We start from the raw sequence: 23055 nt of genomic DNA on the forward strand, positions 1-23055 counted from the left end.
TGTTTGTTCAAAAAACAAAAAGAACTATACGCGAAGCTTATATAATATGTGGATTATCCATGAATAAAGAATTTTTGTAGTCGAGTTGTATGTCACCAAAATCTAAAAGCAGATAAGTTACAAATCATCGATAAATAATTTTAACTAATTTTTGTAACTAAATTTTTATAGAGATTAATAATATTTTACTGACAGCCTTGTATACAACTAAGAAAACAAAATTGTTGTCCCAAGAAGAATACGAATTGGTAGAGTATATGATTGTTTGACTGATCAAGAGTTTGACTCTCTTTATTAACACTTTCTTTGACGAATTTGTCACACAAAACATGTCCAATATATTTTACGTGACCAACATGATTAACAAGCTATTATGTTAGTCTAAATTAACTAACGTGATTTGCAATTTATTGCATTAATCCGAATGTTTACTCATTACACGTAAAAAAATAGTTGTTATGAGTTCCGATGTAAACAAAAAAACAAAAAACAAAAAAAAGTTGCTGTTGAATTAATTTAAGAGTGTTAGTTTAGTAAAAATTACCTTTACCTTTTTTCCCTAAAAAACATTGTCAAAGGCCAAAAGAATTACAAAATAGACAAAGATTCAAATATATGTTGGTGCTTCATCTATCTGGCTGGCCTTCGTGGCTGGCCTTCGTGTCCAACTATTTTCCGGATACAAATCAATTTCCCCGTTACACCGCGTCATTAGCGATCAGTATACATCTCACCCACATACTTTCATACACTATCTATTCCCACATTCAAAAAGTATACACGCAAACTTAACTAAAAAATTAGTCAAAGTGTTCAGCAATCCCGATATTTTTTTAAAAAATAATTAACTCTGATCTAATAATAACAAGTAGACAATGTCTTGACCCGCCACAGAGGAACCTTGTTCGATATGGTAATAAGCTCATGTATTTCCATCATCTTCTAGGAAATGGAAACCATCGATATAGATCCAGTGACAATTTGTGCCCCGGGGTCGATTTTTTTCCAGGACTGTAGACACGTTTTTCTGCAAATCAATCAAACAGGGCCAAAAAGAGTGCCCCAGCATTTACCAACAGATTATCAAGGTGTTGATACTGTGAATTCTTAGTTGAACCGTGTACTACCTTCCACCAACCTTATGTTTGAAGAAAGTCGACACGCATTTCGGATCCCACAATAGTAAATATTTCGTCCACCCTGTAAAAGGTTCAACAGTAGAGAAATGGTTTAAATAAATAAAGAAATAATAATATTAAAGGAAGTTTTCTCACCATGAGGTGTGAATTCAAGTTGCACAATGTAGGATAATTATAGATGTTTAAAAATCACCGGGAATTTCCATTCAATTTGAAGGTCGGTATTCAGTAAAGTCATCCAACCAACACAGACTAAGATGAATGAGTGCCCCAGAGCTATGCACTAGGAGAGAGGCATGCTCAATCAAAGTGAGACACACTGAGGTATGCTATTTTAAAATCCAGATGCTTGAAAAAAATTATGTAGCATCCGATATTAACTTTACGAACGATTAATGATAACAAAAACAAATATTTATCACTGTACATATGGTGTATTGCTACATTGCATTTTCACTTCGGATTCAAAATCCATATTAACCTCGACATGCAATTTGCAAAAGCGTAGCACGTTGACTGGAGCTTGCACTTAAGCCTAGACATGCTTTCAAACAGCTATAGCCTCAAATGTTAAATAACAAAGTGAACAAAAGTTTGAAATGTAATTACCTGCTTCTATTTATGTTCACATCGACCATCCATGTTGTTATGTAAACCTGTAGAGTGAGAGATAAGTTGAGTAACAAAACTAGAGAGGAAGTCAAAAAATGCTAGAATAAGGGTGGTTTTTGTATGAATTTGATACTCATATATGCAGAGTAATGGACAGATACACACTTTTGTTGGTAGATCCATTTACAAATTTCAGCGTATCCATATATTTTTGTTTTTTATACGCATATGTAAGTATAACCACACAAAGGGAAATATATGGAGATTAAATCTATTCATTTTATTGTAGAATTCCAAACAGGTATTGAGCGCATTTATTAGTACCCTGATCCAGTACATTTATAGAAAATGCTAATATGTTGGAGAAAGACGTGGATTTAATGGGGGTGGTGCTATGCACTTGCAGACAGACCACAAAAGGCCTCATTAAAGGTAATTTTTCGGTCTGAATATTTTAGACAAAACATTTTGCAAATAGCAATAGCACTAGCATGACAAATGATGTGCATAAACGGATATTTAGTTAGAATTGAATTGAATACACAATCGTGCATATTGGACACAGGTAACACGTAGACGATGACCGTTCACTCCTAAACAACAACGGATGTAAAGTGGTATGATCAATACCTGTAGAACATCACAATTCTGTTTTTGTTTCTGCTGAATAGTTGAAGTACTAGATGTGCAACTCTCAAGGGATGGAAGCATTGGTTCACAAGTTTCTTTTGAGAGCAAGTTAGAGATACACAGATCCTTGAATTCCCCCTCATAGAATTCAGCAGACCAATTCAAACCAACAATTTCTGCAACATTATCATCATAGATTGAGAGCAAACCCAACACAAGCAACCGCTGCAACAGTGAAATTCGAGATGGAAAGTTAAAAAAATGCAATACCAATTAAAGGAGAAGAACTAAAAACAATCTTTAAAAGTGGCAAAATAGAATATTAAAATTGGATTCACCTTCAGCTTCAGCTCTGATATAAACATTTGAACAACTTCCCATGCTAGTTCCTCTGTAGAATAAAGTTAACAAAATTTGAACATGACAAGATCACTGTATAGCTTTTAAAGAAAAACAGTTCAAGAGCCCAAGATAAATTATAAAAAGAAATCTTGCATTCTTGCTAAAAGAAGAAGCAATACTGGACAGCATAGTATTAAAATAGTACAGGATATGAAATTGAACAATGAGCTGAATGGAGTAGCATTAGCATATCTGATTTATTAAAAAACTATCTTCAGTCATTGCAAATTTGAGTTTACTAATACCTACAGTTTGTTAGACTAAACCGAACAGAGATGATCAGAATAAGCTTCAAGCAGGTATCCGTGTCCTTATATATAAGCAGACATAAAAACTGGATGAGAATTTAAGTTTAAAATTGCACGTACCAAACAGAGCAATTGACCAGAAGGTAAAAACAGGTATTCCACCACAGTCACCACTATCATTGCTATCCTTGGAGCTGTAAGAAAACTGAGCTAATGGGCTGCTGCTAGTCGCTCTATTGTAACACCTCATGGAGTTACAAGCATTGACCATATGAGTCACAACTGTTACCTGGAAAATAGTTTCCCAAGAGCTATAAATGTGTGTCCTGTTGATACACTACCCTCCAGCAAGAACCTAAGTGTAGGCAACAATTCGTTCATATAGTTCTAAACAAAAGTTTTTGTAGCGAAATATTAAATAAAGTAACATGATATTAAAGAATTACAAATTTCTTCTTGGAGCATTCAAATGTTGTTGTGAAATATGGTAATATATGTTATGTAAGTCATAAGATGAGCAATTTTTTTCCAATCTTGTTTCCAAAGACAAGCGACTCCCATAATCCAGAATACTAACAGAGTGTTTCTATGAATGAATTCATGCAACGTTATAGTGCCAGATTCCCGGATGTCCAATGTACATAAGCAGTCGAGTTTACTACAAGAATATAGAACATAAAAAAGACCAGGTCTTCTCAATTTTTCATATGGAAAACTCTTAACCACAAAGAGACATCAATTCATAACCAATGACAATACTTAGCAAGGCATATCATCCTTCAACCTTATCAAGAGGTGAAATTATCAAAAATAATTTCCTAGGGTACGATAGACACGGTCGAGCCATATACATTTAAATTGAGATGATGCGAAACTGAATTCATGCATTGCTTGGGAAATTTTCATAAAAAAGAAATCTCGTGCAAAGACCGAATTCAAAATCAAAATCCATGAATCTCGCATACGAACTTGATTTGCAATTGAAATTAGGACAAAGAGTTGCAAGCACTGCTTTTCCTTTAATATATATAGCTCCGCTAACAAAAAACAGATAAACTAAACCCAGAAAGCATAATAATATATGACCACATAAAACAATGCGCACATCATATCATACGAGCTAAATCTTTCATGTTATAGGTCTTCCATATGAATGAATTGTATGACTCCAACTAAAACACAGTACATAAAAAATGTTTTTACGGTTAAAAAAAAGTATACTTCACTTACCATATCTCTGTAAGATGACAACAATTTGCTTCTATAAAGCTCCTGAGAAAACAAAAAATGTCACATGCCCCACATATGGACAACAGATGTTCGTTATAGACACGATGACACATACATAGGCATAACGTTTAGACTAAAACCTCATCCAGCACATAATTAGTCTACAGATATCAGACAAAACATAAGAAGTTAAACGCATACAGCATTGCATATGCAGTCTGCTCCATCAAATCATTAAATTAAAGTGCCAAGCAGACAACATTGATACCCATTAACATATTAAGATTAATACATGTGAAGCCATTTTGTTTAATAAAGAAGAAAATAGAAGTAAAAACATTACAGACAACAGGTCAAACAAGCCTCTCAGTGTCAAGTGTTAAAACTTCATAAAGTATCAGGATTAAGTTGACAACTTTATTAACAAGTTGTAAGTTGTAATTCAAAAGCAAGGATATATGATAATTTATGGTAATTGTTAGGTTCACGTGAGTGGATAAGAGCACAAATAAAACTTCACTCATGTGTCATGCAAGTTTATTATCAGCAGACGATTCAGAATAATCATTTCCCACATTTGTCCCAATATCTGGGGTCCGATTCACTGCTTTGATCAAATTAGGAGTGTCATTGGTATATACTCAATTTGGCTTTACAATATAGAAAATGAAAATTTTAATGTCCTTTATTTACGCGTTCAATGAAAAACACAAGTTTCAGCCATACATGAAAGAATCATTAGCTGTACATTAATCTCCGAATTATGTAAACACTTTAAAGTGAAACAAAGGGAGCAAAGGAAAAGGAGATGAAAAGGTGATGGTACATGCCTGCTGCTTGAACAATTTCCGACGAGCCTTTTTTTCAATGTTAGGCATGTCACTCAAAACATTCATATCCATTCCATCCATATACCTGTGATAATCCACAAGTAGGAAGCTCCATAAACAGGTAACATCAACGATGCTTTTATACACCAAATGACTGTTTTAACTGAGATATGAATAGCGAGGGTTTTGAAAATTTAACTTTCGCAATAATTTTCCTTTTGAAACATGATTCAAAAGCTGTACTTTCCAAAATCTGGCTGTATATTAAAATACGCCCATAATTTCTTTGAATTTCATCGTACTTTTATATGAATAAATTGCCTGAGAGTATAGAGCGTACTTTTGGGAGAGGTAGGAGTTCACAATGAAGGTGGCATGAGAGCGGCCGGCGGCGGCAGCGCTGCTCCAGTCGCGACGAAAAGAAGCTAGCTTCGACCACTGGTTACGGATATTTCGCTGTGCAACCGGTCTCCATAGCCGCGCCGCCGATGATGAAGCCGGAGCCGTAGCGGGCTCAGGATTTCGGGAGATCTGTGTAGACCCTCGTGGGGGAGTAATTGGCTCCATTTATCTCTGGTTTTCCGCTATGTTCGTATTCGGTCACTTTGAAATATACAGCGGTCAGCCTTCGAAAAACATTTTGCCGTGTGTATTTATTTATAAGAGCTATGAAAAAAAATTGATTGTTTTCTTTGAAAAAAAGAAAATTACTTCAATTTCAAAGACTAGAAATATAATATATATATATATATATGAAAATTAATAACTTGAAATGTATTATTATTAGAATTAATTTATTAGCTAATTTTACTTGGTGAAGTGGTCTGATAATACTTTTCCGTTAGCATGAGTTTGTTGATTGACGGAGAGGAAAAGATATGAGGAGAGATATGGCGTCGCAATTCAACAATCCTCGGCACTCATCGGCGGCGCAGCCGTACAAACCACAATTAGTTGCTCCACAGGACCTTCCAGTCGATTACTCTGGATTTATCGCCATCATTTTCGGCGTACTTGGTGCAATGTTTCGGGCGCACTAGCTATGTTAGATCTACATATTACCGTTCAATTCACCATTGCAGTTAATAGCTTCGATAATATCACTTTATGTCCGGTTTGAATTTCTCCAATGAAGCTTCAAAGGGTTAAAGTTAGTTGTTGTTTAATCGTAATTTGTTTGCTTTGCCACATATCAAGGTTTGTTCGTGGCTCGCAATTATATTTTGCACTCAATCGCTCGCTAACATGAGAAATTTTGAGAATGATCTTAAACAGATCTCCATGGCCATGATGTAAGTAGTTTTTAGAGTGATTATTTCTACTATGTACCCATATTATTCACATGTCTTTGTTTGTTGGAGATGTTAGGTTCTTAATGTATGTTCTCCCTTTTATTTGGAAAGTAATTAAAAAATTGGATATGTATGTTTCTCAGAGGAAGTACCTAAAAAACTGGCATTTGTTCCCACGTTTTGTAGTTAAGAGATGAAATAAAATACGTCCTCCTTTAGGGAAGGGGAATGTGAACATCATATGTATTGTTATCAATTAATAACACAAGAAATAAACATAATCATGAGTGTTTACTAATTTCCAGAGTAAACTACCTGGAAAATAGTTTACTAATACCTATAGTTTGTTAGACTAAACCGAACAAAGATTAACAGAATAAGCTTCAAGCAGGTATCTGTGCCCTGATATATAAGCAGGCATAAAAATTGAATGAGAATTTAAGTTTAAAAATTGCACATACCAAACAGAGCAATTGACCAGAACGTAAAAACAGGTATTCCACCACAGTCATAACTATTATTGCTATCCTTGGAGCTGTAAGAAAAATGAGCTAATGGGTTGCTGCTACACACTTTATTGTAACACCTCATGGAGTTACAAGCATTGATCATATGAGTCACAAATGTGAACATCATCTGTTTTGTTATCAATTAGTAACACAATAAACAAGGGATTGGTCAAATATCACACACAATTTATAATCAATCATCTGTTTTGTAATCAATCAGTCGAGATGATGTCATCAGATGAGGATTAATAGAATTAAGGGAACACGAATTTTTTTTGGAAAAATTAGACATGAAAAAGGTTCTCATTTGATGGGGTTAGTGTCACCCATGTCTGCTCGTGCGTTCCACCCCTGTTTAAAAGCAGATATAAGTTCTCCTCAAAAAAATAATTTGTGCACTAGTGTAGTTGAGAGTACATTGATTGTTGAGTGAACTTAATGGCTTATAGTGTTGTAGATTATAGCTTGATGTTTTTTGTTAGAGTCATTTAGAGAGGGATTGGTGAAATGTCTCACACAATTTATGCTTCTAACAAGTGATATAGGAAAACATTACAGATTAACAAATACATGCCTTCAATTTAATATGGAAAGACTAATAGGATAATTTATAATGAGAGCATGATCAAGTCATATTACTAAACGAATGTCTTTAGTAGATGGTCTCAATTGTTTGTTTCTGTTCATGGCTAACTTTCTCTAACCAGCAGGTATTAGCTTTATCACTCTTCCTGTTCTTCATCACTTCAAATACTATTTCTAGATCTTATGGCCACTGAATATCTGATCTCATCACTGACAATCTCAGCAGTAGTCATTTTCTCCTATAACTTTTGTCGATTATTATTGTGAGCGAGAAAAGATGAGTGGACTGTTGTCTTTTGGCCACTTAGCACATCTCAATAAAGCAGCATTGACCTTTTATGAGTAGCCACTGTGAGCAAATATACGAGGTGATTAAAAGAACTTGTTTCTAAATAAAAGCCACAAATTATGAGAATATTATTGTAAAAAAAGTCTAGTTAACAATGAGACAGATAGGGATAATTGTTTAACTTTTATCGCCGAAAATTTTTCTATATGTTATTGATGGATAAGCTTTGCAATATTATTTTACTATAGTATACTCTTTGTCCTGCTTTATTTCATGAATATTTACTCTGAATGATAGTTATATCATAAGAACGATGACATAAAGATGCAGAGAAGGAAATTAAGTATTGCATATGGTGTTTATTAAGAAAATATATAGAATTGTGTCCCAAGAGAAGTATTATGGTGTATTTAACAGAAAGTAGGAGTTTGTCAGAATATAAAGTCGAATAACAAATGTGTGATAGTATGGTAACTAACACAAGGACGGTAGAGGTGATACAAAAGATTTTTATCATTATTGTGCTACACCAAGATCCTACATTTAGTTCAAGTCTCTTTGCATTGATTAATAGCAGAAAATTTTAATGGAGGGAATATGCTATGGTTATTGATTTTGAAACATGGTCTAAATTGACATCTCGACAAATGAAATCAAGAAAAGGTTTGAATTATGGAGAGAAACCTTCAAGTAGACGTGGCTTGAAACTGAGTAAGACTTTGTCAGGATATATGCTCTGCCAGTATAATGCTATGAAAAACACGAAAGACGAGGTGATTTCAGATGTTGCTCAATTACCTCATTGTTAGCAATTATGATTTAGGACATAGGGAAAGAAATACTGAAGAAAATGTTGCATATATGACCTAGATTACATAGTTACAATACATATTTGATCTGCTGCTTTGTTCGATGAATATAAATGTCATTTTTATGCCTGACATCATTTAACTAGTTTATGCCTGTGGACACCAGGTTTGGTATCATGGGCTGGTGACAAATTACATGGGGTTGAGCCCCCGCTCGAGCCCGAAAAGCTAGGAGGTTTGATACTTTGGTGTTTGAATTTGGCTAATTGTCTTGTTCACCAAAAGACTTTAGGCTCTCATATCATGCTCTGATAGTTTCGACACAATGTCTCTTACATTTTTACAGTATATTTGTGTTTTGTTTCATTGACTATTCAACGATAATGATTTTGATATTGGTAAATAAGCCTCCGAGACATTGGGTGTCAAGTAAAGATATTAAACTTGAGTTCGACAACTCCCAAGTTTTTTTTATTTTTATGGATTATTCCCAAGTTTTAATTTTTACATAAAGGTTCATTTATTTATTGAACATATTCTATGTAATAGATATAATTATCATGAAAATGAAAAGCAATAGAATTATTTTCAGTGTATAATTGATTAAAAATTGATCCATGTTTTTTTTTATCCTAATTATTTTTACTTGCTCGCGATTTTGAATCCAGTCACCCATAAAGTAGCAAAATCATATAGACCCAAATGCGAAAGATCAAATATGGATGATCTTCAAAGAGATTAAATAGAGCCCAGGCTACTGAATTAAATAACCTTAGAAGGCCCGAACCCGAGCCTGGGTCCTTTCTCAATTGATAATATACTATTTTGAAATTAGATTCCAAATTAGGGATCACAACTTTCTCCACGAATTTGGAGCCCCACAGAAAAAACCCGAAACGAGGATGGGAATCCTTGATTTTTTCAGGTTCGGGTTCGGGGATTTAAAATAAATCCCCGATGTAGTTCGGGACGGATATGAGATTACTATCCTCATCCCCGAACCCGCCCCGAAAATAATACAATAATAAAATAATAGTATTATTAGTATTAATAATATAATAATAATATTATTTTTTAAAATATTAATAATATTATTAATATTATCACTAATAATAATAGATAATAATAAGTTTTTGTTGGAGAAAATCTCCGAATCCGTCGTCGTCTTGCCATATTAATATTTTTGAAACGAAGATGAGGACGGATTTGAGGATTCTCCGAATCTGAAAAAACGGAGATCGGAGTGAGGATGGAATTCGAGGACGGGATGGGAATGACAAACATGTCCCCGATCCGCCCCATTGCATCCCTATTCCAAATATAATTAAAAACATGGTCTCTACTATGATATAAATCAGAAGGCACATTCAGATCAACGAAACTGCTCCCTCTCAAAACGACTTAACGGGTCAATTGAAATTTGTGAAGGGCTATTGACCTAAATTTCCCCTAAACAAACAAGATTGATCGGTGATCGGAAGTCGAGCGTGGGTGCTCGTCGGCGAGTGGATGGCTGCGCTGATTTTCTCCGCCACTGCTACGGCAGCGTAGGTGAGAGATTTAATTTCTTCCTTGCGAAACGTACTCGTTTACTGAACACTTGATGTACGAGAGTAAAAAAGAGGCGGGGAACGAGGACAAGGGAGGTGAAGGAGTAGAAGACAAGAGAGAGATTATTACAAGAAAGATTTTAGAGTTTTGAATTTTCTATTAGATTTGAATCTAAGATAAAAGTGTAATTCTCGTGCTCGCAATCATTTTATGTTCGCTTCTCTGACGCTTAGCCTTATACTGGATATTTGTTTATCCGACGTTATAATTTGTAAGCAAAGGTTGAACTTAATATGTGATTGCGTTTCTCTAATCCGGTTATGATATAACAGGACAGGCAAGTCAAGCAGTGTATGGTTTCCGAAGCTTTGAGTCGGTCTTTTATGGATTTCCAGCTTTCGTGTACGTCACATTTGCCATGGATATGGGTCATGGAGACACTAGCGCGCTCCAGTCAAGTTGATATATCTCTTTTACTTGGTAAACATGACGTTGGCTTTTGTTTGGTGATGTACATTGTTTTTTATGGGTTCGATAGGTTGGTTGGGAGAGTCACTGAGTAATATGTTCATGTTACTGTAGATTTGGTTGAGAAGACCCAAGAATTATCTGATGATCTTAGTAGAAATACAAGGGAAATTGTGTCTTTGAGAATTTTGGAGAATGTTGTTTTTAGGCGAGCAAGTACTAGTCCGATCTCTTCCACGTCATGTTCAAAAATTGATTTGAACCCATCTGAACGTTGTGAAGATGTCCTTCGAAAAATATTACTCGAGGTACTTTAGTATTTAGTTTACTCGCGTATAAAACTTTAATGACTTGTTTTCTGATTAAATTATGTAATAGCAATGGTGCTTACTAATTTGTATAATTTTCATGATTACTGACAGACATCTGCTTCGAATCTGTTATCTTCTGGACCAGATAGGTTGAAGTGGAACCTGGAGTCCTTTTTAGTGCAAAAAAGAGCTAGCTTGACTAAATTTGCATTACAACAGGTGACACAGAGCTAATTGAACTCGTAAACAATTTGAGGCCATGAGAAATAAATAATAATCAAGACGTTGACTATAGTGTTGCTGCTTCTCTTTTTTTTTTTTTCCGGTTCTCGAACAGCTTAAAGTTTCAATTCTTAAAGGAAGTCATCCTGTTGTTGCATCCCTGAAAAAACACAGTGATTTGCAAGTTGGGGATCCACCTGAACATGGAGTCTCCATTGATGATGTTAATTGTGGCATTGTGCCTACGCACGAAGGAAGTGAGGCACATACTCAATATGGTGCAGCCAATGTCTCATCGAATTCTCCTGCATTGCCTCATGAAAATGGCCTTTTGCACAGAAATGCACCCATTGAACACTTATTACTGGCTAATAGAAATGGAAGTGGCACTTTTAAAAATGCAGGAGGAAAGTTCTGTCATGATGAAATGGCAATGAATAATGGTTGTGAAACCTGCTTAAAAGGGGCCAAAAAGTATAAGCATGATGAATCCACGGGAATTCGGCAGTATAGTAAAGGACATAGCTGCCCCTTGGAAAAAGTAGATTATGTTGGATGCATGGGGAAAAATCGACTTTCTACAGATAATGAATGTGGTCCATCGAAGGGGCTTATTGGTGATAATGAAGTTTTACTTGGAGTGCCAAATGACAAGGCTGATGAGGAACAGGAACGGCATAGCATCAATGAAACTGAAGGCGAAAATAAAGGTATACTGGAGCTCAAAACTACTAATCAAGCCATGTATACAGATGAGCAAACTAATAATATAAATGTCTCAAATTGTGGTGCACCTGAAGAAGATTTTGATCATTTTTGTGACAATGGGTATAGTGAAGGGAGGACTGATATTACAATAAGGAGAAATGCTTTCTTGAGCTCTCAATGCACATATAGCCAAGATTCCTTTGCAACATCTGATTGTCGAGAGGTAAATCTTTGTGTGAAATGTAACAAGGGCGGAAAACTATTGGTGTGTAGTTCTACCTCTTGTCCTTTAGCGGTTCATGTGCATTGTCTAGGTTCTGCCATGAACTCTGACACGGTGGAGAGTTTTTATTGTCCATCTTGTGCATATTCTCGAGCAATCAAACAGTATGAGGAAGCCAAGGAAAAAACTTCATCGGCATTAAAAGGTTTGATAGCCTTCTACTGCTTTGGGGCCTGTAGAGAATCAAAGAAACAGCTTGTAACGTCGAATCAAATGGAACTGGATGAAGTTGTGGAAGAAAATAATGAAGTGATCCATAGAAATTTCTTAGAAGGGCGCAAAAAATGTCAGAGCAAGAAAAATGTGGAAGACAAACTGGCAGAACCTTCAGCATTAAACTCTGGTGACTGTCTCCCCTCACAAGGAAAACCTCTAGAATCAACACAAGGAAAACCTATAGAATCAACCAATGAAATGCTTCTCACTATGGATGAACTTGACCATGGCGTGAAAAATATGGCACAAGACTACCAATCTCCCCAAGATCGAGGACAAAACCATATGGATGCACTGGTGGTTTATCAATTACCATATGAAAATTTATCCGGACAGGACCCAGAGAGAAGCGATAGGTGTGATAGATACATGAAAATAAGATCCAAAAAGGGTGGGTTATGTCCAAAAACAGAATCATCACGAAAACGAACATGCTCATTATCTATTAAATCTATTGATGCAGAAGAAATGTTTGACAAAGAAAATGAGAGTGCTTGTGCTTCAAAATACTTCGTAAGGTACGAAATGGAAGAAACATAGCTTGAATATATCAAGGCCATATCACTGATACTTATACAGTCGTTTCTGAAGAAGGTGTCATTTTTCATATGGTACTTCTGCTTGTTGGACCACAAAGCTCAATAAGATCAAACATTCTATTTACTTTGATGATATTTAGTTTTAGGTTTTTTTAGGGACTTCATGGTTCAAGTTGCTTGCTGTAAGTTCCTAATTGAAGATGTTTCTACTTTCTTCTTATATACAGACTGAAAAACTAAGCATATTTTCATCCTAATCTGCAGCTCACGTCCATCAATTCATCTATCTAGGCGGATGAGACGCCCATGGACGAGTGCAGAAGAAGAGACACTAAAGGTTGATTTTTTTTTGTTAACGTGATTTCATAGATATTACAACTTTCTCCCCCCATCGGTTTCCTGGTTCTCAGTGTTCACTAAGTGATGTGATGCAGATAACAAGCCACTTTTAGATCCATTTACAATCTATGATTCCAATTGCTATGACCTTATAAGACAAAGCTCCCTAGTCTCTGATAAAGTAAATGATCCATCTAGCTATATCCTTCGACAGGTCTTCCCAGTCCTTAAAACCAAGGTGATTTTTAAATGTAAAAATTACCAATTCCATCTCAATTTACCTTAGGGTGCATTTGAATTGAGGTATTCTGAGTCATGGATTTCAAATTTATTCGATTTGTTTGGAGGAATTTACATTAGGTGATTGCAAATCCATCCTTTATTACTTTAGGCAAATATAATAGTAATTAAGATGAATATAAAAGGCACTCAAAATGGGTGTCCTCTCTTGAAATTCATTCTGAGTTCAAATTCATTTATTCAAATTGAACTCATCCATCCAAAAATACAACCATAGAATTCTGTCCATTAGGCACTAGGGGGGAAATCTAAGATCTCTGTACTCTGAGGTATTCTATGTAGTGACGCCCTTTAGACTTCATTTTGAAGTTTCTTTTTGTGCCGCAGAACATGTATTGCACATGTACCCTTCCACTCTCCTAACCTTCTCATAGAAACATTTGTGGCTGGCCTGATACTCTTCCGGTAGTCAGATGCTTAATTTCACAATATGACGAGCAATTAAGTATGCAAAACAGCAGGTGTGTGATTCTCTCGACATCATTTATGGCAAAAAATTTTCATTCCCTAAATTTCTCAAGCATTGTTGGGTTTCAATAGGTGTTTCACACTTATCTTATTTCATGTCTAATGCTTGAAGTTCATTTTCGTCATCTCCTTATATCTGATTATGACTCTTTAGTAAACTTGTGTTGGCAGTTCTCAGCTCAAATGTAAGTTGTTGTTTTCTCTCATACAGGAGGGGGTTCGAAGGCATTTTAGTCCTGAGGATAAAAATATCCCGTGGAAGACAATATTGGAATTTGGAGCCGGTATCTTCCAGAGAGGCCGTACTGCAATGGACCTCAAAGATAAATGGAGGAATATCAGCAAAGCAGATCCAAATTCCTAATGAAATTGATGTCGGGATGATGTTGCAATTTCTAATCAAATGCAATGAAAGAAAAGCTGGTGTTGGTATAAAATCTGCCTACCTAGAAAGTACATTTTCTTACATATGGTTTTCTTTTCTATAATGATCAAGTTTATCGTGATTAGTTAACTGACATTTGTAGCGAAGTGTCTCTGCGTTATATTATAAAATGATATTAATCTGAAACTTGAACCTTTTAGTTATGCAATTTGTTCCAACATAAGAGAACCCCTTTTAACTTTTTGCCAAGGACGTCCCACAAATCATTCCATATTTCCATTCCTTTGACATCCTCTGTACTTTCAATAAACCTATTTGCATGTTTGGGTAAAAATATCGTGTATCTTACCCAAATGGAGAAGGTATTGAGGGTGTATAAGGTAACACAAGCAAGGGGCGACAAGCTGCTGAGGCTTGTTTGTGGTTCTGCTGTAACGGCGGTAACACTGTTTAAGAAATGCTTGAGCTGTTTACTGAGCTCCATATTGGGCTTTTTTAAAAAAATTGGCCGAGTAGTTTTTGGATGAAACTCCGTGAATCGTAGCTTCTAGGAATGTTTTACTTAATGTTTTTATTCTAATTACTAACGTGATTGAGATGTGTCTCGCTAATATCAGCATGCATTTGCTACAAAACTTTTTTTTAATAAGCTACAAAACTAATTTTGTTCAATAAAAGGTGTAAAACTAGCGTAACTATAAAGGCTGAGGGTTTCGATTCTGGAATATCTATGATAAGTTAAATATTTTTTTTCCCACATGAGAAGATAATCATTTCCGATTGCTCTTACGCTATTCCTCTGAGAACTCGGGCTGCATAAAACTAGTAACAAAACCTTACAATCATTTGACTATCAAAGTTGTTTCTTCAGGAAATGAATATCCTACCTTTTCAAGTAAAATATACGTACTACGAGTATTAGGTTAGAAAAATAAGAAAAAAAGGTCAGAGTTCGGAACAATGGTGCAGTGTAACCCAACTTTGTACATGCATTGGCCAAATATACAGAGTCTAGACGCCTGTTCCAGTGGCACAGCCAATTCATAAACATATCAAGCCACCTTCGACACAGCTATTTGCAGCAATGCAGCCGTATCCAAACGTGACATGATCAACTAACATTATCAACCATTTTTTATGGTAAGCCCTCGCCACGAGGCATTTTCTTTGATCCCGCCGCAAAGACAATTTTACGAGTAGGTGACTACTTTGAGAGTACGTGATCAATTTTTGGAATAGAATTTGACTGAACTTGATATTATCAATTGAACACCAAGATACATATCCAAATAAAACATAAAGAATCATTGGCAGAGGCAACTTTAGCCTCGTGTCCTTGTTAAGCGCGACTGGGTGACAAGTCGGGGGAATATAAAAGATTTTACAAAGCCCAAAGATAGAAGCAAGGACAAACAATTATATTTTATCAATAATGCCACTACACTAGCCTTTTAAGAAATGGATGGTGTTTCACACTACGTCGTATTCAACGTAACGGAGTATGAACAGGTAACTTATAATATGATGCTTCAAATTAAAATAGTATTATCTGCATCATATGGTAATTTTAAAAATAGATAGCATTTAGAACAAAAAAAGAAACACATTTTTCATGAGCATTGGGTCCCCCAAACAAATATAGGCAGCTTCCCCATAATATCATTAGGAAAATCAAGATCTTTAATCACTTTTTTGGTTGTTTCTAGAATTGGGGTATGCCCGTGTAGTTGGTGATGGGTATCGTTAGTTCGTATTTGTACAAAATTCTTTTTATCCTTTTTAATAGATGTTATATAATAAATAAAAAACAAGGATAAAGCATATGTGGAGAATATTTTACTGTCAAGAATTACATAAAAAATCCTAAACTACATCGTCCTATTATTTTACCAAGAGCACGGGCGTGATTGCTTGATTTCACTCGTAAAGCACAAATTAAAAGCAACATTCAAATTCAGAATTAATGAGTGAGAGCATAAAGAAGAATTTATCAAATATTCACATAGCGCAACATTAGCAGCTTGACGCACGAAAGCTTTCTAGTTGGTAATTTATCTCATAACTACTTTCACTCATACATGTTTAACTCAACATTTTTCTTAAAAAGTATAGAAATATGATTATTATGAGACTCGAACAGATGACCTCATTCTGATACCAATTATTAGGATCAACTGCTTGCAACTAGGTTGAAAACTATAGTTGTTAGCTAATGTGTATCTTTATTTCCTTATATTCGTGATCGCATACAGTGCACCTACTTGAGTGTTAATCGGTCAGACTTTTAGGTCCATGAGTTCGAGATGTGTGTATCTATCTACTAGTGTTGTCCAATATCCTTATATATAAGTCTTACTTTTTCTTTACCACCGGTCATGTCCTCAACATAGACACATCCGTTAAGATCTAGTGTAATTATTTTACGGTCCACATATCTAACTAGATCAAGATGTGCAACATTATTAGTTTGACGCACGAGAATTGTTTAAGAAGTCATATATCTTATTAATATTCTCATTCATGCACATTTATCTCAACACATGAAATATAGCTTTTTCATATTGGTTGATTTGCTCGAAATGAAAAGTTAAATTTAAGCATCCGCGGTTCATTTATTTTCTAAAACGAAAATTAACCGATAAATAAGCCAAGATTTTTTTTTTCCGACTTACAGCAAACACTAAAAAATAATTATTTTATCGTGCATGGCTAATTAGGTCTCCCAAAATCAAACAGATCCAAATTTCTCTCCTATGGCTGGGAAAACAACAGCCGTGCCGACCTCAGTCAGCGGACTTCAGCATGACACGCGCTGCCTTCTGTGGTGGGCGCTAGCCTCTCGACTTCTTCTTCTGACCTTAATAATCCTCTGGCGATCTCTTCTCAGCTCCTACGACACTTCCTCCGCACTAAACCCACCCTGCCTATCCACCATCTCCGCCGGTTCCTCTAACCCATGCCCCAATCCTCCTTCAGTTCTCCTCCCGCGTGTTGGATCTGCAATCGAGAACAGTATAGTATGGGATAGCGTTCATTTCCTACGCATCGCCGAGTGTGGGTACGAATACGAGCACTCCTATGCCTTCTTGCCGTTGCTTCCCATCTGCATTCGCCTATTCTCTAATGCAGGTTTTTTTTATTAGTTCTTTGTTTTATAGCTTCAAAATTAAGCTGCTCGAAATGTGTAAATCAGCTTATTATTTTAGTTTTTACAGTTGTACAAGTGGTACCATATTGTTTTTCTTTAGCCTTCTTTGGATCCAAAGTTTGTAGAGGAAGTAGAAGGCAAAACTAATGAAAACTGGCTCTATATTTTCTTTCAATGAATCAATCAAATAGTGGTTTGATATAATCAAATAGAACGTGAATGTTAGAAGTATAATGCACAAATATTTGGTATAAAATATATTAATTCAAACAAATAGAAAGGAAATGCTTTTTGTAATGTCGTACCTCATGGAAACGTTTGTTCTTCATTTAGGAAAACATAATGTAAACAATTGCCATTGCTGGTCGTTACTTGTAACAGAAAATGTTAAGATAATACCTTTACAAGTATATTTTGCGTCATGTATTTCAATAGTATAATCGCCTTTGTTAAAAAAAATTTATTTCAACACATTTAAATTGCTTCAAATATTGATTTAGGTTTTTGTTTGAAAGGAAAAATGTGATGTAAATCAATTTTCTGTTGTTTTTGCTTTTCCTTTTCCTTTTCACGTTACACAACAATGTCATGGATTTAACTTTGCTTTATGAAACAAACAGAAAAACAATTTATGTTGCCAATTTAAAATTGGGATCTGAAAAATTGAATGGCCCCACTAACATCTCACTTTTTTCCCACTGAAAGCAGTTTTTGCACCATTGGTGCCGTTAATTGGCTACAGGGCAGTGTTGGGGCTATCTGGCTATCTTATCAGCAACACAGCTTTTATTTTTGCTGCGCTATACATGCATCGGTCAGTTTCTTGTTGAAGAGTTACAGTTTGAACTTGTCAAAATATGACTTAGCACAAGCTTTGAATAACAAGCTTTCTGTTATTTATAATTTAGGAGTACAATTTTGGCCTCTAACCATGAGTTGCATTTGTATTCTTCCCAGGCTCTCAATTATTGTTCTGAAGGACCCGGAGGTTGCATTGAGAGCATCTATTTTGTTTTCCTTGAACCCAGCTTCCATATTTTACTCATCAATGTGCGTCACGTAGCCTTCATCTCATATCATGCCTGGAAAGTGAAAGATTAAATTGACAATTGCGGCCCTTGTTATCTGCAGATACTCTGAGAGTCTGTATGCTTTATTGTCATTTGGAGGGTTGTATCATTTCCTGAATGGTGCTGGTTATAATGCAACATTTTGGCTGGCGCTTTCTGGTTTTGCACGCTCAAATGGGGTGCTTAATGCTGGGTATTTTTGTCTTAATGCAATGCAACGAGCGTATAAAGCTTTTTCCTGGGATAAAAATGCTTTTGTGAGTTCTTATTTCCTTCTTTCTGATGTCAAGCTACCTTCATCAAACAGTTAACTAATGAACAATCTTCTGATTCAATTTTTTTTTTTTGTAAATCTGTAGTGTAATGAGGTCATGTCGGTATCAGTATTCTTAATGACCAGCACAAGATTTATCATGGTTATAACATCCTCTCCCACCCTTTTCCTGTTTGGCTAAGATTGTTCCATGTTACATATTTTGTGAACTACTGGAAAACTTTCTGGTCTGCTTTTTTCATGATGCTCATATTTTAGTTGTCTTGACAATTCAACTTTTGATTATGTCAATCCTGATATGTGTTTGCTTTCTATTCTGAGAAATATCCCCATGTTTTATTGACACCAGCTAGCACTGAAGATTCTTGTTTCTGGGGCATTATCTTGTCTATGTATCTTGGCTCCATTCATCTGTTTTCAAGTGTATGGATACTTCAATATCTGTGCAGGACGATCTGTCGATGAAATGAGGCCTTGGTGCAAGGCAAGACTTCCTTTACTCTACAATTATATTCAAAGCCACTATTGGTATGTTAAACATGTGTTTTCCATTATGAATTAGCTTTGTTGTTGCATTATATGCTGAATTTATACTGTTGGAGATCTCTAGCTGCACACATCACAAGCCTTTATGTATATGGGTATGTATGTATCATGTTAAGATCAATAAGAGATACTGGCCTGGATGATCATGTTTTCTTTCCCAAAATTACTTCTCTAACAACCCTCCTTTCCAGTGTTAATAAAATTGATCTTGTTGGGAGGGGGAGGGGACATTATCTTCAGCCATAATTGGAGATATACCTGGAGTTCGAACATTTCTCTTGGTCTTAGCATTTGTTTGGTGGGATGTGGGTTGTTTTCTTTGAGTTTTTTTTTATTTCACAACCATATGATATGACTATGAGTGTGTTGACTTCACTGTCATAGAAAGTAAATGACGGAAGCTACTGAAAACTCCTTGTGCATGGTGTAGTCCACTTATAACTGAGATGTGTAGTCATAAATTTTGCAAATCCTGTCTACTTACGTGAGACTCCTTGCTGCTTAAGAATGGGATGGTTGTTTAGTTGACTTTCTGTCATCATGTGGTCTATGTGCTATGAGAAGAAGGTAATATACTGAATTGTTTTTATTCCTGATGTCTGTTTCACTTTTATGCTAGGGGGGTGGGTTTTCTAAGATACTTTCAAGTAAAACAGTTTCCTAATTTTCTTCTCGCATCTCCAATTCTGTCTCTTGCACTTCAAGCAATCATCTACTATATGAAGCTATGGCCCAATGTTTTTATCACCCTTGGTATTCAAGCTCCTCTGTCAAGGAAAGAATTGGCTGGCACGGCCTTAGCTCTGGGGTCAAAGGATATACCAAGGAAATCTTGTTTTTCTGAGAGCTCTTCTAGCACATTGCAAGGTATATATTATGTTAATTATTTGCTTGCAATTAATATAACAAGTTACGATGTGCAGGCTTGGATATCTTAGAAATTGTGGATTGTGAGAACGACCTTAATATGGGGATGATTTAACATTTTCACCTGTAGATGTGTTAAGTCTGAACTCTAAAGTTGATTGTTTCTGCACAACTTGTCCATTCTCAAATCGACGCATTGTTACCTAGTGCAAGTCTCAGACATTTCTTATGTTAGAATTAGAAATGTGGAAATTGCAGCAATGAGTGCACTGGTTATTTCATTATCCGGTCTCCTCATACTATTAGCTAAAGAATTTATATTGTTGCCTGCATGAAGTTGAGGTTCTCAAATATTGAAATGCTCTTTTATGATCCAATATCAATGCCCGTAATTTTGGCTGAAGGTAGTCATTCCTGCTTCACACATATCTCTTTGTTGAACAATAACTGGCTCAGAATGACGATGTAAGATGTAAGACAGGTTGAGAAGGCACTTTTTTAGCATAATATCCTGCAGTTTTCACTGATGTTAATTTTTAATGATGTACTGTAAATTATTTCTTGTGTGGGGTGTGTGTGAGATGGTTTGGTAATTGGATGGCAATGGAAGACAATTGAAAATATTATTATTCCATACTAAATTATATAACCTAGAAGAATATGAAGAGAATTGGAATGTATCCAATCCCAACTAATCAAGAAAAAAATGAACTGGCAAATATACCTATAAAAACAGAAAAGAAAGAAAAAAAAAGAAATCCTATAGATCTTGTAACAGCTGTCACTATAAAAAATATGGAAACAGGTCCGGAGTATTATTTAATCAAATGAAATGTGTCAACATATGGTGATATATATAGAGATTGATGGAGATGGAAATTCTGTTGCCATTGATAATTCTACGTGTGGGTTAGGTAGGAAATGGTGCGTTTATGCCCTGATCCATTTTGTTTTTCTAAATCTATCACAATGCTATGTATCTTTAGTTATTGAATTGAACATTAAATGCGCATGATACCGTACCGCGTTCAATTTAAAGATTGTTGCTTCTGCAGCATTTCAATAAAAATTCCTACTGACTTCTTTGCTGATTTACTCAACTGTGTTTGCATCTCTTAAGTTTATGTTATAATATATTCACATTCTCAATGTTTTCAAGTGGACGCTCTCATATAATCATTTATTGTGTATTTACGAGCATGCGCCTTTCACTGACCTGTCTATTGAGTAAGACATCTAGTGTCCTTGTTATAAGTTTAATATATCGGCTGTGGATGATTTAGGTTTGAAATGAATATAATGCAGCAATGATTATACTTATTGTTTGAAATGAATATAATGCAGCAATGATTATACTTACTTAACAATGGAGTGCGTTGTTTACAATGTTCTCACTCAAATAATTTTCTAAATCAGATGATGATGCTCTTAGACTGCGGAGAAAAGCTATCAAAGGAGAAACTTTGGTAATGAAGCCGTTAGAAAGTGAAGCATTGTTCAATTTACCAAGTATTCCTGTCGTTATTGTTCCTTTCGTTGTACACTTGAGCTTCATGGTCGCCACGGCGTTTTTTGTCATGCATGTGCAGGTGAGCCCCTAAGAGCCCCTAACTTTCTTTAGCAATTGTTGTTTCATTTCTAGGATGGTTATACTTGGATCATCATTTTGGTGCAGCAGAAAGGATTAATGTGTTACAAATGTCAAAACGCATATAGCAGAAGGCAAATCCCTCAATGGGTCAAATAGTTTGATTTTGAAACACTTTCCCTAGTCTGTCTTAATTATTAATCAATTAGGAGTGGATCTCTTGCTTCCAATTATCAAAATTTACAAATTTCATATCCAGTCCATTTACTTAGTTCCAAGAAGCATCCCAATTTCCAATTTTGTGTCATGTGTTCCACTTGTAGTTCATCTCATGAGATGGAACATGACTGTTGATAAGAAAATTTCAAAGGGGGCTAATTTCCATCCAAGCAATTGCTAGTATCTGCACTGGCGAAGTGCTTCTATTTGTTCGTATGATGACCGAGTTTTCTGCTTTCCAAAGAACATAAGACATTACAGTTAATCTTAAGTCCTTTTTGGTCGCATTGTAGCCGAAGTAGGCCTTTTGCAAAATCTAAGGGAAACTTAACTGTTTAGAGAAAATAGTGTTTTAAGAAGGAAGTAGGTATCTTTTTTATCACCAAAATTGTTTATTTCTTGTCTTTTGGGGGAACTCTGATTATAACAGAGGTTATTTGTCCTTCAAGTGAAAAGAAAATATGCAATAGGGGCATGGAGGCAGACACCACTTGGTGTTGTTATGTATTAAAGATCGAACTGCCTTCAGTCTGGTGTTTTTAGTTTATTATCATTAAAATAGCCTTCTTTTTATTTTCAAACCCTAATGTTTGATTTTCCAAAATATATAGGACTGTTAAATTTAATCATGTTCATGTTCTTATTTTTCGTTTTCAGGTCGCGACTCGTTTCTTATCCAGTAGCCCTGTTTTGTACTGGTTTGCCTCACACATCATGGGATCTCCCGGTGTTGGGAAGAAATGGGGGTATTTCATATGGTCCTATTGTGTAGCGTATATTCTCCTTGGCAGTTTACTTTTCTCTAACTTCTACCCTTTTACCTGAAATTGAAGGGCTGTATTTGGTTTGGTGTCCCAATGTTTTATGATGATTCCTTTAAAAAAATGATTTTCTTGAAAATTTGTTGGGAAACGAAATTAATATTTTATTTTTTTGTGGAAGCGCAGAATTGTGTATTTTTTTGGGTGGGTTGATGTT

At 35.5% G+C, this 23055-nt stretch overlaps 4 protein-coding genes and 1 long non-coding RNA gene across 9 annotated transcripts; 4 read left to right on the top strand and 1 right to left on the bottom strand.

Annotated features, from left to right (window-relative positions):
• Positions 1-549: 549 nt before the first annotated feature.
• Positions 550-5711, bottom strand: LOC140957430 (uncharacterized). 3 transcript variants are annotated; one of them, XM_073414670.1, is made up of 9 exons: positions 5432-5711; positions 5092-5176; positions 4262-4303; positions 3152-3320; positions 2720-2772; positions 2382-2606; positions 1749-1795; positions 1139-1200; positions 550-1011 (listed from the first exon to the last, which is right to left on the bottom strand). In XM_073414670.1, the coding sequence occupies exons 1-8, from the start codon at positions 5656-5658 to the stop codon at positions 1140-1142; spliced, it is 909 nt and encodes a 302-aa protein (XP_073270771.1). In that variant the 5' UTR covers positions 5659-5711; the 3' UTR covers positions 550-1011; position 1139. The 3 variants fall into 3 exon arrangements, with proteins under 3 accessions (XP_073270771.1, XP_073270770.1, XP_073270769.1); XM_073414669.1 differs by having other exon boundaries at positions 550-1027; XM_073414668.1 differs by lacking the exon at positions 550-1011 and having other exon boundaries at positions 1128-1200.
• A 180-nt stretch (positions 5712-5891) lies between these two features.
• On the top strand, positions 5892-9032 carry LOC140957431 (uncharacterized). The gene is made up of 2 exons (XR_012171623.1): positions 5892-6383; positions 8742-9032. It is a non-coding gene; the product is annotated as an uncharacterized lncRNA (long non-coding RNA).
• An 894-nt stretch (positions 9033-9926) lies between these two features.
• LOC140957154 (uncharacterized) lies at positions 9927-12490 on the top strand (the record flags this gene model as incomplete). Its single annotated transcript, XM_073414285.1, has 5 exons — positions 9927-10310; positions 10459-10606; positions 10709-10902; positions 11017-11124; positions 11243-12490. Coding segments are annotated over exons 2-5 (1677 nt in total), but the record flags the coding sequence as incomplete, so codon positions are not given.
• A 22-nt stretch (positions 12491-12512) lies between these two features.
• Positions 12513-14614, top strand: LOC140956985 (uncharacterized). 3 transcript variants are annotated; one of them, XR_012171571.1, is made up of 3 exons: positions 12513-13055; positions 13138-13210; positions 14192-14614. XR_012171571.1 is itself a non-coding variant. In XM_073414005.1 (3 exons), the coding sequence occupies exons 1-3, from the start codon at positions 12533-12535 to the stop codon at positions 14167-14169; spliced, it is 411 nt and encodes a 136-aa protein (XP_073270106.1). In that variant the 5' UTR covers positions 12513-12532; the 3' UTR covers positions 14170-14614. The 3 variants fall into 3 exon arrangements, 2 of the variants coding, with proteins under 2 accessions (XP_073270106.1, XP_073270105.1); XM_073414005.1 differs by having other exon boundaries at positions 12513-12852; positions 14152-14614; XM_073414004.1 differs by having other exon boundaries at positions 12513-12852.
• Positions 14615-17064: 2450 nt separating this feature from the next.
• On the top strand, positions 17065-23013 carry LOC140957026 (uncharacterized). The gene is made up of 8 exons (XM_073414073.1): positions 17065-17494; positions 18222-18327; positions 18471-18563; positions 18645-18840; positions 19207-19385; positions 20023-20270; positions 21687-21859; positions 22735-23013. The coding sequence occupies exons 1-8, from the start codon at positions 17119-17121 to the stop codon at positions 22900-22902; spliced, it is 1539 nt and encodes a 512-aa protein (XP_073270174.1). The 5' UTR covers positions 17065-17118; the 3' UTR covers positions 22903-23013.
• The last annotated feature ends 42 nt before the right edge of the window (positions 23014-23055 follow it).

Source organism: Primulina huaijiensis, chromosome 14, assembly GCF_012295235.1.
Source record: "Primulina huaijiensis isolate GDHJ02 chromosome 14, ASM1229523v2, whole genome shotgun sequence".
Classification (NCBI taxonomy): domain Eukaryota; kingdom Viridiplantae; phylum Streptophyta; class Magnoliopsida; order Lamiales; family Gesneriaceae; genus Primulina; species Primulina huaijiensis.

Coding starts and splice junctions, on each gene's coding strand:
- LOC140957430 (XM_073414670.1), bottom strand. CDS start 5,658: ATGGAGCCAATTACTCCCCCACGAGGGTCTACACAGATCTCCCGAAAT. Junction 4,304..5,091: donor GGAAATTGTTCAAGCAGCAG/GCATGTACCATC, acceptor TTGTTTTCTCAG/GAGCTTTATAGAAGCAAATT. Junction 2,607..2,719: donor TATCAGAGCTGAAGCTGAAG/GTGAATCCAATT, acceptor TCACTGTTGCAG/CGGTTGCTTGTGTTGGGTTT.
- LOC140956985 (XM_073414004.1), top strand. CDS start 12,533: ATGCTTCTCACTATGGATGAACTTGACCATGGCGTGAAAAATATGGCA. Junction 12,853..13,137: donor GCTTCAAAATACTTCGTAAG/GTACGAAATGGA, acceptor CCTAATCTGCAG/CTCACGTCCATCAATTCATC. Junction 13,211..14,191: donor CAGAAGAAGAGACACTAAAG/GTTGATTTTTTT, acceptor TCTCTCATACAG/GAGGGGGTTCGAAGGCATTT.
- LOC140957026 (XM_073414073.1), top strand. CDS start 17,119: ATGGCTGGGAAAACAACAGCCGTGCCGACCTCAGTCAGCGGACTTCAG. Junction 18,841..19,206: donor CCTGGGATAAAAATGCTTTT/GTGAGTTCTTAT, acceptor TATTGACACCAG/CTAGCACTGAAGATTCTTGT. Junction 21,860..22,734: donor TTTTTGTCATGCATGTGCAG/GTGAGCCCCTAA, acceptor TTTCGTTTTCAG/GTCGCGACTCGTTTCTTATC.